This window comes from Marmota flaviventris, chromosome 12 (genome assembly GCF_047511675.1).
Source record: "Marmota flaviventris isolate mMarFla1 chromosome 12, mMarFla1.hap1, whole genome shotgun sequence".
NCBI classification, from domain to species: Eukaryota; Metazoa; Chordata; class Mammalia; order Rodentia; family Sciuridae; genus Marmota; species Marmota flaviventris.
The window spans coordinates 100,284,510-100,299,852 of NC_092509.1; the positions used below are offsets into that span (position 1 = coordinate 100,284,510).

General features: G+C 40.5%; 1 protein-coding gene across 1 annotated transcript in view; it reads right to left on the bottom strand.

The window, feature by feature from the left end:
- Pappa2 (pappalysin 2) overlaps positions 1-15,343 on the bottom strand; it is a 243,875-nt gene that overhangs the window by 83,303 nt on the left and 145,229 nt on the right. Inside the window, exons 12-13 of the mRNA XM_027935059.2 lie at positions 7,678-7,813; positions 7,262-7,475 (exon numbers count right to left, since the gene is read on the bottom strand). Of these exons, the coding sequence (XP_027790860.2) occupies positions 7,262-7,475; positions 7,678-7,813 (350 nt within the window). The remainder of the gene's footprint in view (positions 1-7,261; positions 7,476-7,677; positions 7,814-15,343) is intronic.

Genomic DNA, 15,343 nt, shown 5'->3' on the forward strand with positions numbered 1-15,343 from the left:
AATATATTTCTAAGAGTTTGCCATTGTTTGAGAGGAAGCTTTTCCTTCTAGGAACAAATGAAGAGGATTCTAGCTTTGGTTTTGCTAATCTCAACTAAGGCAAATTTGTGCACTGTAAGTTTCAGTTTCCTCAAAGGGAAATGATTCCTGTCATATTGTGGCAATTAAAAGTTTTTTAGATGATGAGTCTATCTCTTTCTATACACAGTGGCAAACACACACACCATATAGAATAATTAGGTTTTTTTGGTGGTGAGCACTGGGGAATGGACTCAGGGACACTCAACCACTGAGCTACATACATATCTAGCCCTATTTAGTATTTTATTTAGAGACAGGGTTTCACGGAGTTGCTTAGTGCCTTGCTGTTGCTGAGGCTGGCTTTGAACTTGCCATCCTCCTGCCTCAGTCTCCTGAGCCACTGGGATTGCAGGTGTGCACCACCACACCTGGAGAATAATTAGTTTCATGGTTTAATTTACATTAAACTTCTCAGAAAGTTACTTGAAATTAAAGAAGGCTTTCTTTGACTTGAAGTAAAATATAGCAATGTTTATGAAACATGAGAACCCATCTATCTATCCGTATTAGACCTAAATTGTTACGAATATCAATTCTCAATTATCTACCATGATAAAAAGAATCAAAACATGAGTATATAGGTGGGGGTAGGCAAGAGATAGAAGAAAGAACTCATGTTTCCACATGGATATTCATTTTAAAAGATTAATATCCTATTCAATTTTGGGCCTTAATAAGCTATAGTTGAAGGCAAACCTCAGTACTTGCTATACTTTTATGAGTATCCATTACTTGTTTTCCATCTCAATCAAAATGTGTACTTATACTAAGTAAGCCAATATATTTATACTTTGTCTTGGACTTACAATAAGTTCAAAACATTAAAAGAAGAAAATATGCATTTCTAATTAGCTCAATCTATTTAGAAGTTATATTTTTAAATAATCTTAATATTAAGCCCAGGAACTTAAAGGAAATCCTATCTTGAACAAAAGGCAGATGAAAGAGGATTTCCTTCTTGGCTATTTGACAAGACTGTCTGCCAGTTATCAACTTCTTGCTGCTCAGTTCCAAATCCACACCTCACTGCCCTACTCTGTAACACTAGAGACAAACCATGCTAACGTTTCTATTGACAGCCAGCATGGAGTTTACTTGGGAGCCAGCACTGGAGAGACATTGTTGATGCAAAAGTTCCTCTCTTCATACCTATGAGGCTTTCCACCCCTCCCTTCCACAGCACCCAACCTGCAGTCCTGTAGGGGAGTAGCCAGTGGTGTTTACCACCTAATAAGGCACAGTATACCCTGCACATTCTACAAGTTCCACCAGCAGCCACTGTCTCCCTAACAAGTCTCAGTGGACCCCTGTGGGTACCTTCTCCTCAAGTTTTATCAGTGCTCCATGTGCCTCCCAGAAAGTTTTAGCTACATCCTAATGGCAGTTTTCTTGCTTAGCAAGTTCCAATAGTTTCCCACAATGCAGCTTTGTAATGAGCTTTCAGCTGCAGCCCACTGGGTGGTTTCCTGACTGCCAGCTCCATCCTGCAGAAACCCAGCAGACTTCTCTACATCCACTGTGCCACATACCCTCTCCAACAAGAACTAAATTCCATCTTGGAATGGAGAGCCTCTTCCATGTTTGTTCTTTCCTTTGATACTCTTCTAATCTTCTAAAGTTAAGATTGTTTCCTTTTCCAACTATTCCTCTATTCTTTAAAGTTTTCTTTACCCCTTAGGAGTTAATCCCCTGTTGCTAGTTATTAACTATATTAAACCTTTCCTATTCTAATTATTGTGTCCTGAAATGGTGGCAGGAGACATTCACAGAGATGGGATTTGGGGATCAGTTTGGCTGTGGCTTTAGGCTTAAGTACAGTACTGAGTTCCTTGTTGATGGGTCATGGGATGCTAATAATCTATGGCACACAGTGACATCACAATAGATCCAGCCATGATCTTTGGTTGATTTTGAAGAAAAGTCAACCAAAACAAATGCCTTGGAAGCCTAAGTGGCCGTGGAGCTCAGCTGTAGGTGTCATGTGCACCACTGGCTGAACACGTCACCACAGCAAAAGAGAAGCAGCACACACACACAAAAAGAAGAAGCCAGGAAGAGAGCCACTTCCTCTCATACTCAAAGCATGCTTAAGAAATATGGCCCTGGTTGGCAAAGGATAAACACTAGCAAAACTCAGCTCTGGCATTGCAAGGCGGGTGATAGGGGTAGATTTGGAGCTGAGAGTCAATAGATTGATGAATAACTGGCACCCCTTCTAAAAGGAGGATGACTAAAAAATAAATAAAGAGGGGGAAAGCATGGAAACTGCCATTGGTGCTGCTCCCTCTTGATGCTAGAATGTTCTACAACTCCAGGTGTGTTGTTTTCAGTTAACCTCAGAATAATACAATAACTTCTGTTTCCTACTCAAAGATCAGCAAAATTGAAAAATATGAAACTCTTATCAATACCCAAAACCAAACTTGAGAGCTAGAATCTATAAGAATGTCTTCTTCATTGCAAAATTTATTAGAGTAAAACTCAGAAACATCATTGGACACTAAAGCATACATTTGTTTTCTGAAGGGGAGAAACCAAGAATGGATTCCTCTAAAGGAAAGAAGGCGTACCTTTGCTTCTTTCTCCTACACTCTCCTCCTTACTAAGAGAGGTAAACAAGTCATTCTTTCTTCATTCCCTGGCGGCTGTAAAGAACAGAACACCGAGAACTGCTTTTTATTGTCTGAGATCTGTTCTCTATCCATTATTCTCATCACCCTCCCTTTACTCGTTTCAAAACTTCAGGTCACAAAGGATAACGGTCTTGGTGAGGCAGGGAGAGGGAGAGTGGGGGTGTGCAGCCACTGACAAAAGCCATTGCATCCTGGGAGATAAACATCCCAAAGGCAACAGTGTTATAGAGCCCTAAAGGACGCTTAGGGCTCATGAGATAAATTTTCAGAATAAAGTTGTGGATTAGTTTTACACACTGCTACTATCTCTCTAAACAGTGCAGTGAAGCAATGTGCCCCGGGCTCATTGGCAGTGAAGATAAAGAAAGGTTGAAAATAAAAGAAAGGCAAATATTCATCAAACAAATACAAACAGAGGGAAAGCAGAGATGGACATTTTCATTCCAGACACAGTAGAATTCAAAGCCAAAAGCATTTAAGGAGGCAAAAGGTTTGGCAAGAAGTAGGATCCTAATAAAGACCAACCATCGCAAAAAGTTTTACACCTAACTGTGTTACATCAAATTAGAAAAAACAAAAGCTGTTTGAAATGCAAGGAAAATTTGAAAGAAGCATGATGTTTGCACTTAGAGAAATCTGGGTAAACAGAAGGGAAAGTGTAAATGTTGTAAGGAGAAGAGTAATCACAGACATTTCAGCCACTGTCGTCAGCCAGGACCTGGAAAGGGCTTTACCTCCAGCAACCCAGCACTGGGGACCCTGTGAACATGCCATAAGACAGGTCAGAGGAGTAACCATCAGTTTTTCCAAAGTATTCATGTGACTGGAAGAACAAAATCCCATTGTAGGAGACGCCTCATATCCATCAGCAATTTCCTATTGGTCAGTTCTTCTAGATTTGACCTTGTAAATTTCTAAAGTAGAAAATGAAGAGTCCTGATTATCTGCAAACCAATCCACTCCTGTAAGTAAATTAACACACTAGTGGCCTGGATTCTTTATCAGAAGCGCTCCAAATCCCAATACACTAACAAAAAAGATGGTTTCCACTTCTCAAAGAACTCATCCGAGATATTTAAAAGTCTGTCTGGTGCTAACAGTATGCAGATTGTGCAGGATCTTTCCCCAAAGTGGGTACGGCTGGAAATGGCAGGTGAGTAAGAATGATTTGAGTTCTTCTTGAGCATAAGAGCCAAAATCAGAAACACCAAGTTTGATTTTCGAAATTCATGGGATTCATGGTCAGTGGAGTAGACCATAAACTGGACAACTATCCCAACAAAGTGGGTAACAAGACCAAGACACATCAGAACCAAAGGGGTTCTCCCTTCCTTCCCTCCTTCCCTTTCTCCTTTCGTCCTTTCCCCTTCATTCCTTCCAAATCTCCACATGATCTAATCTACTTCTAAGGCCTTAATTCTTAATCGTATCCATCCCAGATTCTGTCTCACCCAGAATCACAGAGAGCAGTTGTTGGTGGATTTTCTGACATGGATGCCTGGTAGAGACGACAGATTCAAAATGATCATACCCTAATGTCTTGGTCTGCTTCTCCTTGGACTTGGCTGCAACTCAGACTGCCCATCTAAATAAATGATCCCACTGTTCACCTAAAAATCAAAACAGCCAAAGGGGCAAGGAAATGAAGAAGGAATGACTTATTTCCCTCTCTTCTTTCCGTATCTCTCTATTCCTTTCTTGACTTTTCTTTTTTTCAGAACACAAGTATATGCTTTGGTTCCAACAATGTTTCTTAATTTAATACATTTTTGCAATTAGGAGGAAACCCTCACAGATATTCTCATGGCCAGGTTGGATTTTGGTTTAGCTAAGAATTTTTCTGTAGTGTTAGTATCTAAATGGGAAGGGAGAAATTACTTTGTCCAAGGCAAAGATATGACCGTCACTGAAGAGCCAGACCTATGTTTATTGGCACGCCATTGAGATTCTGTGGGTCAGTCAGGTTGGTTAAAGATGCAATGTTAAAGTAGGGACAGAGCAACAGTCACTAATAATTAAATACAAAGTAAACAACACATCTTCTATACCCAGGCATCTTCCCTACCCATGGAATTACTAATGAAATTCAGGTCATGGGGTAAAAAAGAGGTAGCCGTGTGCAAATTTTGAGAGTTTCATATTATGGCATACCTACATTTAAAACTAATTGATACAAAGCTACAAAAAGACTTCTGTTTTTCAAAAGTACATAAGGAGTCAAACTTTAAATGACAAAATATATGAGATTTATTAGGTTTCTTGTGTATAAAAATTCACTATATTGCACTCATCTGCTGGCTGAGAGGGAAAAGCCAATTTGCATGGCTCCTGTCTGTCATATGTGGTTTGGAAATACTTACGCATTCCAGATACTCTCAGTGTAAACTGGAGAATCATATTCTATTTCCACTGGTTTGCATGCATGCATATAAAACTTATTTTCCCACAGTGCCACATGAAAATAAGTGAAGAACTAACAGCAATGATCACAATTAATCAATGTCTTTGTTGACATTTCACAGCTGTGATGCTGAGGGGGATTCTTGTCCTTCATGTCTACAGCTGTGTCTTCTACTTTGCTTGCTCCATTCTGTTCCACAGAGCATTTAAAATCAGCAACTATCATGGAACACACAGTTTCTGGTACCTACTATGTGCCAGGCCCTCTTCTAATCACCGAGAGATACTAAACAGAACTCCCACGATAGGGAGCTCATAGGCTAACGGGAAAGAACAAGAAGTAAATAATAGCGACCACCCAATGTGACAGCCACTTTTGTAGAGTTGGGGTTATATATTATGTCCTATGGAAACAGGGAGTTGCCAAAACTTCCCAGAAGGTGAACCTGAGGAGCTGCAGTGAAGGAGGACTGGAAGGCATTCCAGAAAGTGGGAACATTGTGTGCGAAGCTCATCAAGAACACATACTTCAGGGACCCGAAAGACATTCTGCATGGCTCAAGGCCAGAGGTAAAGCCAGTAGAGAAAGTAATTTGAAATCACATGAGAAAGAGGCAATAACTCTAATAAGCAATGCTATTTTAATAGTCGACATTTTTGTGTGAATGTTTAAAGGTGTTTTCTCACTAAGAAAACTTACAAGTTGCAGATGAACCAGATGATGTTACAATGCCCAGTATCCAGGCTCTGTCCCGTACTGTTTCTCTCCCAGTACTTAGAACAATACTTGGCACATAGTAAGTGTTCAACTAACACAAACTACTAATACTGCACATGATAGATAGCCTCTAAGGTGGTCCTCAGTGATTTGTGCATTGTGAAAACCCTTTCCCTTGAGTATGGGATAGACTCATTGACTCATTTGTAATGAATAGAATATGCCAGAAGTAATGAGCTGTCAATTCCAATCTCATGTTATAAAAAGACTGTGGCTTCCCTTCTGGGCAGTCTATCATGCATTCACCCTCTGGGGCTTACTTTTTCCCTTGGATCATTTGCTTTCAAGCCTCAGACACTGGACAGCTTATGGAGAGGCCCACATGACAAGGAACTGAGCCACAGCTGAGTGATAATGCCAACTGCCAACACCTATGTGAGGGACCATGGGTGGGGATCTTCTGAGGCCTACCAAGAGCTCCACACGAGAGCTTGGGAGTGAATTCTCCAGTGCCCCTCCAGGGAGCAGCAAGACTTGGCTAGCAGCTTGACTGCAGCGTCATCAGAGACCCCAAGCGAGGGGCACCCAGATGAGCTGCATCTAGATTCCTCACCCCCAGAAACTGGGAGATAACATGTGTATGCTAGACCACTAAATTTTGATAGAACTTGCCTCCGAGCAATACATAATCAAGATACTCTTGTGCTGCCTATTCCCCATTCTTCTCACAACCGGGTTCTTCTGAGGGGATGAACCCTGCTACCTTCAGTTCCCTTCCGATGACTGATGGGATGAGTCAACCCCAATCGCAGTGTAGACTGTTGTATGTATACTCCCTACCCCTGATCTTGGGCAGGCCAGTGCTGTGAAGTAGTCTCCTACAAGCTACTACTAGAATTCAGTGACCCTTGTATGTGTAGAGGGTGACGATCACAGATGTCCACAGACAGACACATGAATATATTCTTTTTTCCCCCCATAGGTAATACTAAATAATTGTGTGACATGCTTCAGCTAGTAGTTGTTAAACTTGCTGTCTACACTGTCCAGGTGGGAGCAAGTGGAACAATATACATTGCTTAGGGAACATTGAGTTTTTGGCAAAGAATTTTTGGCAGTTTATAACAATGTTGATTTGAAGTTAGTGGTTTTATATGTAAAAAAAGATGTTAAGACCTTGTAAAGATGTTAAATATTTATACAAAAATTAAGCTCAGCTAAGAAAAGAACAGAAAAATTTAAAACCCATATGTACCTTCTACAAATTATTCTAAAAAGTTCCTGGGGACTTTTTAGTAGTTTCTAAATCCTAAATTTTAGGATATTAATATCAAGCAGCCACTGTGTACACAACACTGTGCACCTAAATGGTAGCAGTACTTCATAGCCACAGGAAAAAGAGGACAAAGGAAGAAAGGGGACTTGGTACCTCTGTCCCTGATTCTGCCCCTCATGCTCTGCCATGCAGTTATCAGGAACTGAAGGACTGATGTGGGAGGATGTCCTTAGAGCCACTGCGGAGATGCCCACCAGTGGGGATGAGAAGTTCAGCAGCATGGACGTGGTATGGTGGGAGAGTACATTTGTGTGATGGCTCACATTGACAACCAGTGGGTTATGCTGGCACGACAGTTCATAGGTTCCTGAAGAGAAATAAGGAGATGAGAAATAATCCCTCCAGCCATTCAGCCAGCACTGTCTTTCCACACCTATGTCTGTTCCATCCTCTCCATAGCTGTGTGAGGCAGGCGCGCTCCTGAACAACCTTGGAGATAGACATCAAGCCAACTCCTGGGTCAATGGATCATTCTCTAGTGGCTCTAAATGGACTATTCTCAGACTCACCAAGAAAGTGGTTGCTTCCACTGACATCAGTCAGGTAGAGGGTCACTGTTGGCCGCTGATGCTCCCCAGGGGCCAGGCCATCAGACGTCAAGAAAATGAAAATTGCCGCGGCAACTCCTGGTCTATTGAAACAGACCTGGGCATAAGCACATATATGGACGAGTCATTATTTCTGTGGCAATCAAGGCATGTGCTGTGTCATCTCTTTTCTTCTCAGATGGTTCACCATTTATAAAGTAAGAGATTTCTTCTCCTTTACAAATGGGAAAAATATAGAGTAGGCACAGAAGAGCATCCAAGGTCACACCCAAAGTCAAGAAGAGAATGGAAAGAAGATAATTTTCAGCTACCAAGCATCCTATCTACCTTTTTCTGGAACTGTTTACCATAACTGTTTCTTTTTTACTTAGACCCATCATTCTTTAAATTTCCCAAAAAGATCACTCAAAGACAAGCTTGCTGGAGATAATAAACTCCACGGAGCCCTAAATTTCTCCTTTTCAGGAAAGTGAGAGAAGTAGACCAGGAGATCACTGAGCCAATATCCAAGTTAGCAAGCCAACTGGCTCTGAACTACCGTGTGTGCTGCACGGCCACACCTTGCTATCCTTCCCCATCTCCCTCTCTATCCCTCCCTCCCACCACCAATGTTTCTCAGAACCTGTAAGTCACCATGTGAACTATGACACAGAAGGAGGTTTCTGCAGGCGATTGGTTCTGAGATTAAAGCCTGACAAACTCCTTATTTTTATGCAATTGTCCTGGTGTCCCATGCTCATCCACCCTGTCCCTGCCTGGAAAATAAACCCACGCTGAGACATAGAACTACTTTGTTATAATTTATAAGGACTATTCCTAGATGGTTAGGTCGATTAATACTATAACAGACTTTCAAAGTAAACTATGAAAATTTTGTCTCTGAGAATCTTTTAATAGAAAGGTAAACATCTTAGAGGTTCGAGGATGGAATAGAGCCTTTCCACAGGCCTCTCCTAGGAGTTCAGTGCTTACTTTCCCCAAGGGACTTTCTTGATGCAACAATTCTACTTTTGTTTTGTTTTCTATATCTGCGTGTTTCCCCTGATTTCTGTAGAGAATAGTGCCATTTTTCCCTGGTGTCACATGGATGTTATATTAATAGAACAAGGATTTTAATGAAATTCTGTATGCATCTCTTTGGCTTTTTATCAGGTACTCAGGAAATTTGTTTTCAGTGTGAAAACAGGACACTGCTTCTAATGGCAGGGACCTCCTCCAAAGTGGGGAGCAGAAGAGTAAAACACATTTTCCACTTTAATGAGAATTCCCTCTCGTCCACAGACTGGTGTCCCCTGAGTCTTGGCAATGTGTTTTTAGTGTCCATTTGCACTGCTGGCTTAATCAGAGTGGTTTTATGATTTGCAGTGGTCAAGACAGCACAGTTCTCCCTTCTTCCTCTCCTCCTCGAGGGAAAGACCAGCCACACACTCTTTTTATACTCTTTTTATTTCCCTTCTTTGAAGTAATAAATATTCCTTCATAACTTCAGAAGCATCCAGACCCATAGGTTATAGGGTCCAATAGGAAGTCCTCTGTCCCTGTCTGAGTGAGGGCTAGACATGAAAGCACCCGAAGGAAACCAGGAGCCCAGGGCAATGCTCTCCACTCCAACAGCAAATGACATCAAAGCCTCCTGGGAACTCCCATAACCTCTTCCTTCTCATATACCACAAAAGAGACCTGAGCACTAGAAGAAAGTTCTGGGTCATTTCCTGAGCCAGGAACAGACCGAATCCAAACAAGTACCTGGTGGGTCTCCCTCAATAGGCCTCAGACCTAAAGAGGGGGCGGCCTCAACAGGAACAGGAGAGCTCAGTCTTCCCAGCCTCTGTTGGGCCCCAAATAAATGCCACCCACTGAAACTAGTTAGCAGAGGCAGGTCTCATGTTGTGAGCATCTCTGTCCTGAGAGCCTGTGCCCAAAGCTTCCAACCCCTGTTGCATCTCCTAGCAATGCGCCCCTGTGTTCTAAGGCTTTTTGAATACCACACCCTTGAAACTCAGAGGCTGCAATGTCTCTGTGCCATGGTTTGTGAGAAGAGGCTTAAGTAGGAAAACCACAGGTGGGACCTCCAAAGCACATGCAAGCCGAGGCATGTCAGGCTACACAAAGCGGAAGGACAAGAGTTTGATCAAGTTATGGGATGCTGAGTCTTGGATATTTCCTCCCTCAGTGACATAGGAAAGAAAACTGCAGTTCGTTCTTACCCCAAGTATGCCCTGCAGCAGCAACTAGAAGCACAAGAAACTGTAAATTCTTTCACACAACAATTGGCATCTCCAAGCACAGACTAGCCTGAATCTGCACATACGTGAATCACCGGTCCAAGCAGAGGAAAGAGGAATGAAGCAAAGCTACCGACCAGAGGGAGCTGGCCAGGCAGAAGACCTGTATGTGGCTCTTGGATTAATCTCTACTACCTGGATAAATCTGAGTGATCCATCTCTCCTGTATGAGCCTGAGGTTCCTTTGTTTCCCCACAACTGAGAAAGAGACTACCTATTTGACAGGTTACTACAAAGACTAGATGAAACTGTGTGAGAGCAAGGGAGGCATGCCTATGGCATAGTAAGGTCTAGTGTTAGATGATTTTTATACAATGTTTTTCACCTAGTTTGCGTTGTAAAAAGAAAAGGTGAAAGGACAATATTTTAAAATTAAACATTTTCATGTTTTGAAATATAGAGAATTATACTTTTCTGAATGTATAAGTTAAAAAGTTTTATTTCTGCTTTGTTCAGTTACCACTTGTAGAAATGTGGACTGTGGAAATGTGAAATGTGAACTTCAGGTTCTGGTTTCATAGAAACTGTCAATATTTGAAGTTCTTAGTATATTATGTATCTCTATTTTATAAATGGAATATATAAAATACATTTTATATATGATTCTGTTAATTAGAGAAATTTAGAAAATTTCTAGTTTGCTGTGCTTAGAGACATAAAAACTTCCAGAATTGACAGTGGAATTAGAAAATTAGAAGTATATTCTTTATTTAAAGATATTTAAAGAGTCAAGTCACAACTATTTGAATATGTTAGTAGCCTGGAGTATTTTCACTTTGTGTGAAATAGTGAATTTTACATTCTTAGACATGAAAGACAAGTAGTAGCAGGAGTAGAACAATTGGCAACAGAAAGCACTACTATTCTACCTCCATATCACCTCTGCCACTGCAAGGGTGACATCCTCTGATCACATTTAATGTGTGATTCTGCATAGCTATCCCCTCCAGGACCAAGTTCACATGAAGTACAACAGGGAGTGTTCAGACCAGGTATGTGAAAGATCCAGAATGCTAGAAAGTCAAAAGCATTGCTAGTTTTATCTTTCACATTTCAATATTTGTTCTAACAAGGAGACTACACCATAGGTTACATAGGCAATATAAAATTGATTTGATCATGTCTCTTACAGGGAAGAAAATGCATAAATACATATCAGGAAGGAGATAAGGTCTCTCAGAAAAGCGAACAGTTCTAAAGTATAAGAAATTGTTCCAAGATAGAGAGATTGTCAGTGAAATCAACTCAGTAAACCTGTCACAATGTATTTTGAAACAAAGAGAAAACACAGAGCAGAAAGATGACAGTGATGGATGACAGATATAGATAGGTAGATATAGATGATATATATAGGAAAAGATAGTTTCTAAGGAGATAGAGAAATAGACTAGATAAAGAGAAAATTAGGTAGATCTAGATAGTTTATGTAGAAATAGAGATAAATTATAGAAAGATAAGAGATGGGTGGATGGATAGATACATATTATAGAGAAAGAAAAAGATATTAGATATGATGAACTTGGTGATGGACAGACAGATCTACCACAGAGAGAGAGAAAGACACTGATAGTGGGGAAAGCCAGCCCCACACACTAAGTTGCTTTTTCATTCAAAGACTGCAAATTAACCACGCCATCTGACCACTGGCCACTGGAGAAGGGTAAGGTTGAAAGAGTATCTCTCTAATGCTGAACGGTTTGGGCTTAAGAAATCCTTCGCCAGGCTGCCTGCTGGGCACCGATACACTTGATATGCTCCCAAGTCAAGCATGTCAACTTCCAGGTCACCCTTTGTGGTGGTCACTGGATAGCAGACCCTAAAAGCACACCACAAACTTGAAAAGAATCCTCACTGAGGTTTTAAAATGCTTTTGGTTAGTGACTGGGTTGCTGTTTTCCTGTGCTTTTCCATTTTTACTCTTCTGTGGCACTTCCTGATTCCAGAGGGAAAGCAAGGCCCTGGGCCAGCAGAGAACAGGCGGCCTGACTTCCCTTTACAGACCGTGCTTTGCCGGAGCCCCCACCGGCTCCTGAGGCTCATGAGGGTTTATTCTGAGTTGAGCATTTTTATCCTCAGGATAAAAAGGTTGTATTATAGAAGTGAAAACAAAGATTCTCAAAAAGAAGTTTTTTTTTTTTTTTTCCAGGGCAAATGCTAGAGGGGAAGGAAGAAACTTGGTTTTCCCATTTTAAGGTTCGCATTCTTCTGACTGCACCACTGTTCTTAATTTGAGGTGAGCAGGACAGCATAGATTCCTTAGAAAATGTGTTGACCTTTGAGACCTCTCTCTTTCCCCCAAAATGAAATCATGTAGACACTTAGCTAACAGCTTTATACAGTTTTAGGGAGCTGAGAGATAACTTTAAAAGGCATTTGTGGTTCAATTAGGGTCTCCAGAAATCAGATTAAGAATACCTGTACTCTTGGTTAAAACATTAAATGCTTTTTTGATAGGTGGAAGGATATAAAATATTGCCAAATTCATGTCTCAATCTAATAATATATATTTGGGGATACTGGGAATTGAACTCAGGGGGCACTCAACCACTGAGCCACATCCCCAACCCTATTTTGTATTTTATTTAGAGACAGGGTCTCACTGAGTTGCTTAGCACCTTTCTATTGCTGAGGCTGGGCTTTGAACTCATGATTCTCCTGTCTCAGCCTCTTGAGCCACTAGAATTACTGTGCCCAGCATGACCTAATAATATTGTCAACTGTGTGGAATTCAGAAATTTTGACAATGTGAAGACTGACTCCCAGAGTTTCAAAGGCTCTTCCCTAAAGTCCAAATCTAATTGAGGGAAAAAGGCTGAGAGGCAACCAACTTCTTGTCTTCATGTCATCTTGGCTGTATTTATATGGGGGATGTGTCAAATGGCATGGGGAGTTTTGACTACTTCCTCCCCATGTCTAAGCCCTGCCTCTCTGAATTGATCAAAGCCCAGATGATTTCCTGCATTTTTCTTTCATGGTTCAGATAAGGCTATAAATATCATGAGCAGCAAAATGACACCAACCTTATTTTGTGGAACGAAGAGGTTCCCATTGTTAAGGCCTGCACTCACTGTCCAGGGGTACACATTAAAAAATGTGTTATTTGCCAGTTAAGAGGCTTGGATCAAATCTGATGATTGCCTCAATTCCTTCTAAGAGCAAACCATGATTTTAGACACCAATACTAAATCTACAGAGACTCTGTTAGAAGTTTCTGGGACTCAAAAGAGGGTCAGAAGGGGAGAGGACCAAGTGGATGGTCTGATGTGATACACCCCACCCCTTCTTTCGTGCCACTCAGGTCACAGCAAAGTCTTTTTCTGGAAAATGACCTCCATATTCAAGGTCATTGCATTTTCCTGGAGTGGGTGTGTGGGGGGGGCAGTCAAGTCTAATGAAAGAAGATGTCTTTTGGTAGTAGTGGCGGCGGTCGACAGGGTAAGACAACTCTGAAAGGCTACCTCAGCACCCACAGATGTTGATCTCAGGGGAATTCTGCATGCAAATCTTCATTCAGATACTGAATTCTGGGGAAACCCCATTTAAGAACAAGCCTGAAATTGAGAAAAAATAATGCTATGGAAAACAACTGGAGAAGGTCTTCTTGGGACAAGAATGCATAAGTGAGGGAGGAATGAGAGCATTGCTGGGTGAAGCAAGTGTCCTTCCTGCATGAAGAATATTCTATCCCGAGGATTCACAGAACAGGACTAGTGAATAGCTGTGAAACTGCCATGTTTGGGATTGGCAAAAGCTTCCATGTAAAATCAATGAAGAATGAGATTAGTAGCAATCAAATAGGAAAGGGGAAACCAGAGCTTTACCCTTGGGGAATAAACTATTCAGCCATGGTGACATTGACTTTTGGAGTGTACTAGGCTAGGTTTTGATGTATGTGAAAATCACATACATGTAGTCATCTCTTTGCTTTTGCAAGATTCCCAGGGAAGGCAGGTATCCAAAAATGTCAATGTTCAGAACAACAGAATATTTTTCTTTGAAAAATCTTCAAAGCACGAGAACTTTTTTAGAAATTTCAATCATGCATATAGAAAAAATTCTAATATACCTAAGAAAATTTTCTGCCCTTTTAAACAGAGAATTCTGTACTCAACTGAATTTTCTCTTGATGAATTAGAGGGAGTTTGGGAGCATTTGAAAATCAATTATTTCACTGAATGCTAAGAAAACCATCCCTAGAAGTAGTGCATTGCACAGTGAACATACACACACCTCACTGAGGATCTTGTTAGCATGCAGATCCTGCGTGAGTAGAGCTGAGACCCTATACTTCCAACAAGCTTTTTGGGAATGACATTGTGAAGTAACAGGCTTTAAATCGCTTAATAGCATCACCCTTTCCCTTAGCAGTTAGTAGTCGATGACTGTTATTTATCATATTCATTTATTAGTTTCTCTTAAAAATTCACTATCAAGGGTAAGTTTAAATGCAGACCTGGAAGGAATCATCCAGTCTAAACACACATTTGAAAGAAACTTAAAGAAAACTCAAACCCAGAGAAATTACCTAAATTATATAAGGTTACTTGACCAGTTCATGGTAAAAAGCAGAGTTTGCAGTATTGTTTTTAAAATGCACATTTTCTTCCAGTTTTGAAACCACTTTTTAGTTTGTTGTTCCCTTTCTATAGGAGACTGAAAGTTCAAATAACTAATATTGTTAGATAAGTTTCTCTAAAAGAGGGTATTTTCACCTATCTTAAAAAAAAATCCAAAGTAATGATTGGACTACTAACTGCCTTCCACATGTGACTGTTTCTCTTTTGCTAAACAATAAAATCTGGATAATTCCTGAGACATTTGTGGTCATTGCTGAATAAGTGATTAGCATCTGACTGACTAAAGAAAAATTAGAAGAGTTCTAGGCTTAGTAAAAACAAATCAAAAAACAGAATGTTCACTTCAATTCGAATATCTGATAAACAATGGATTTTTAATATTACTTTGCACAAATATTACATGAAGATATTCTACTTACATAGTAAATAATATAGTATTGATAGATATTTATACTAAAATATCATGCACTGTTTATTTGAAATTGAAGTATAACTAGATATCCTCATCTTTAATCCAGTGTTAGAACTCACTTATAAAAGTTTGATTGTGGTAATCATTTCACAGTGTATACTCATATATACGTATCAAGTACATACTGTAAATACATGCAATTTTTTTTTGGCGGGGGGTACCAGAGATTGAACTTGGGGCACTCAACCACTGAGCCACATCCCTGGCCCTAGTTTGTATTTTATTTAGAGACAGGGTCTTACTGAGTTGCTTAGTGCCTAGCCGTTGCTGAGGCTGGCTTTGAACTTGTGATC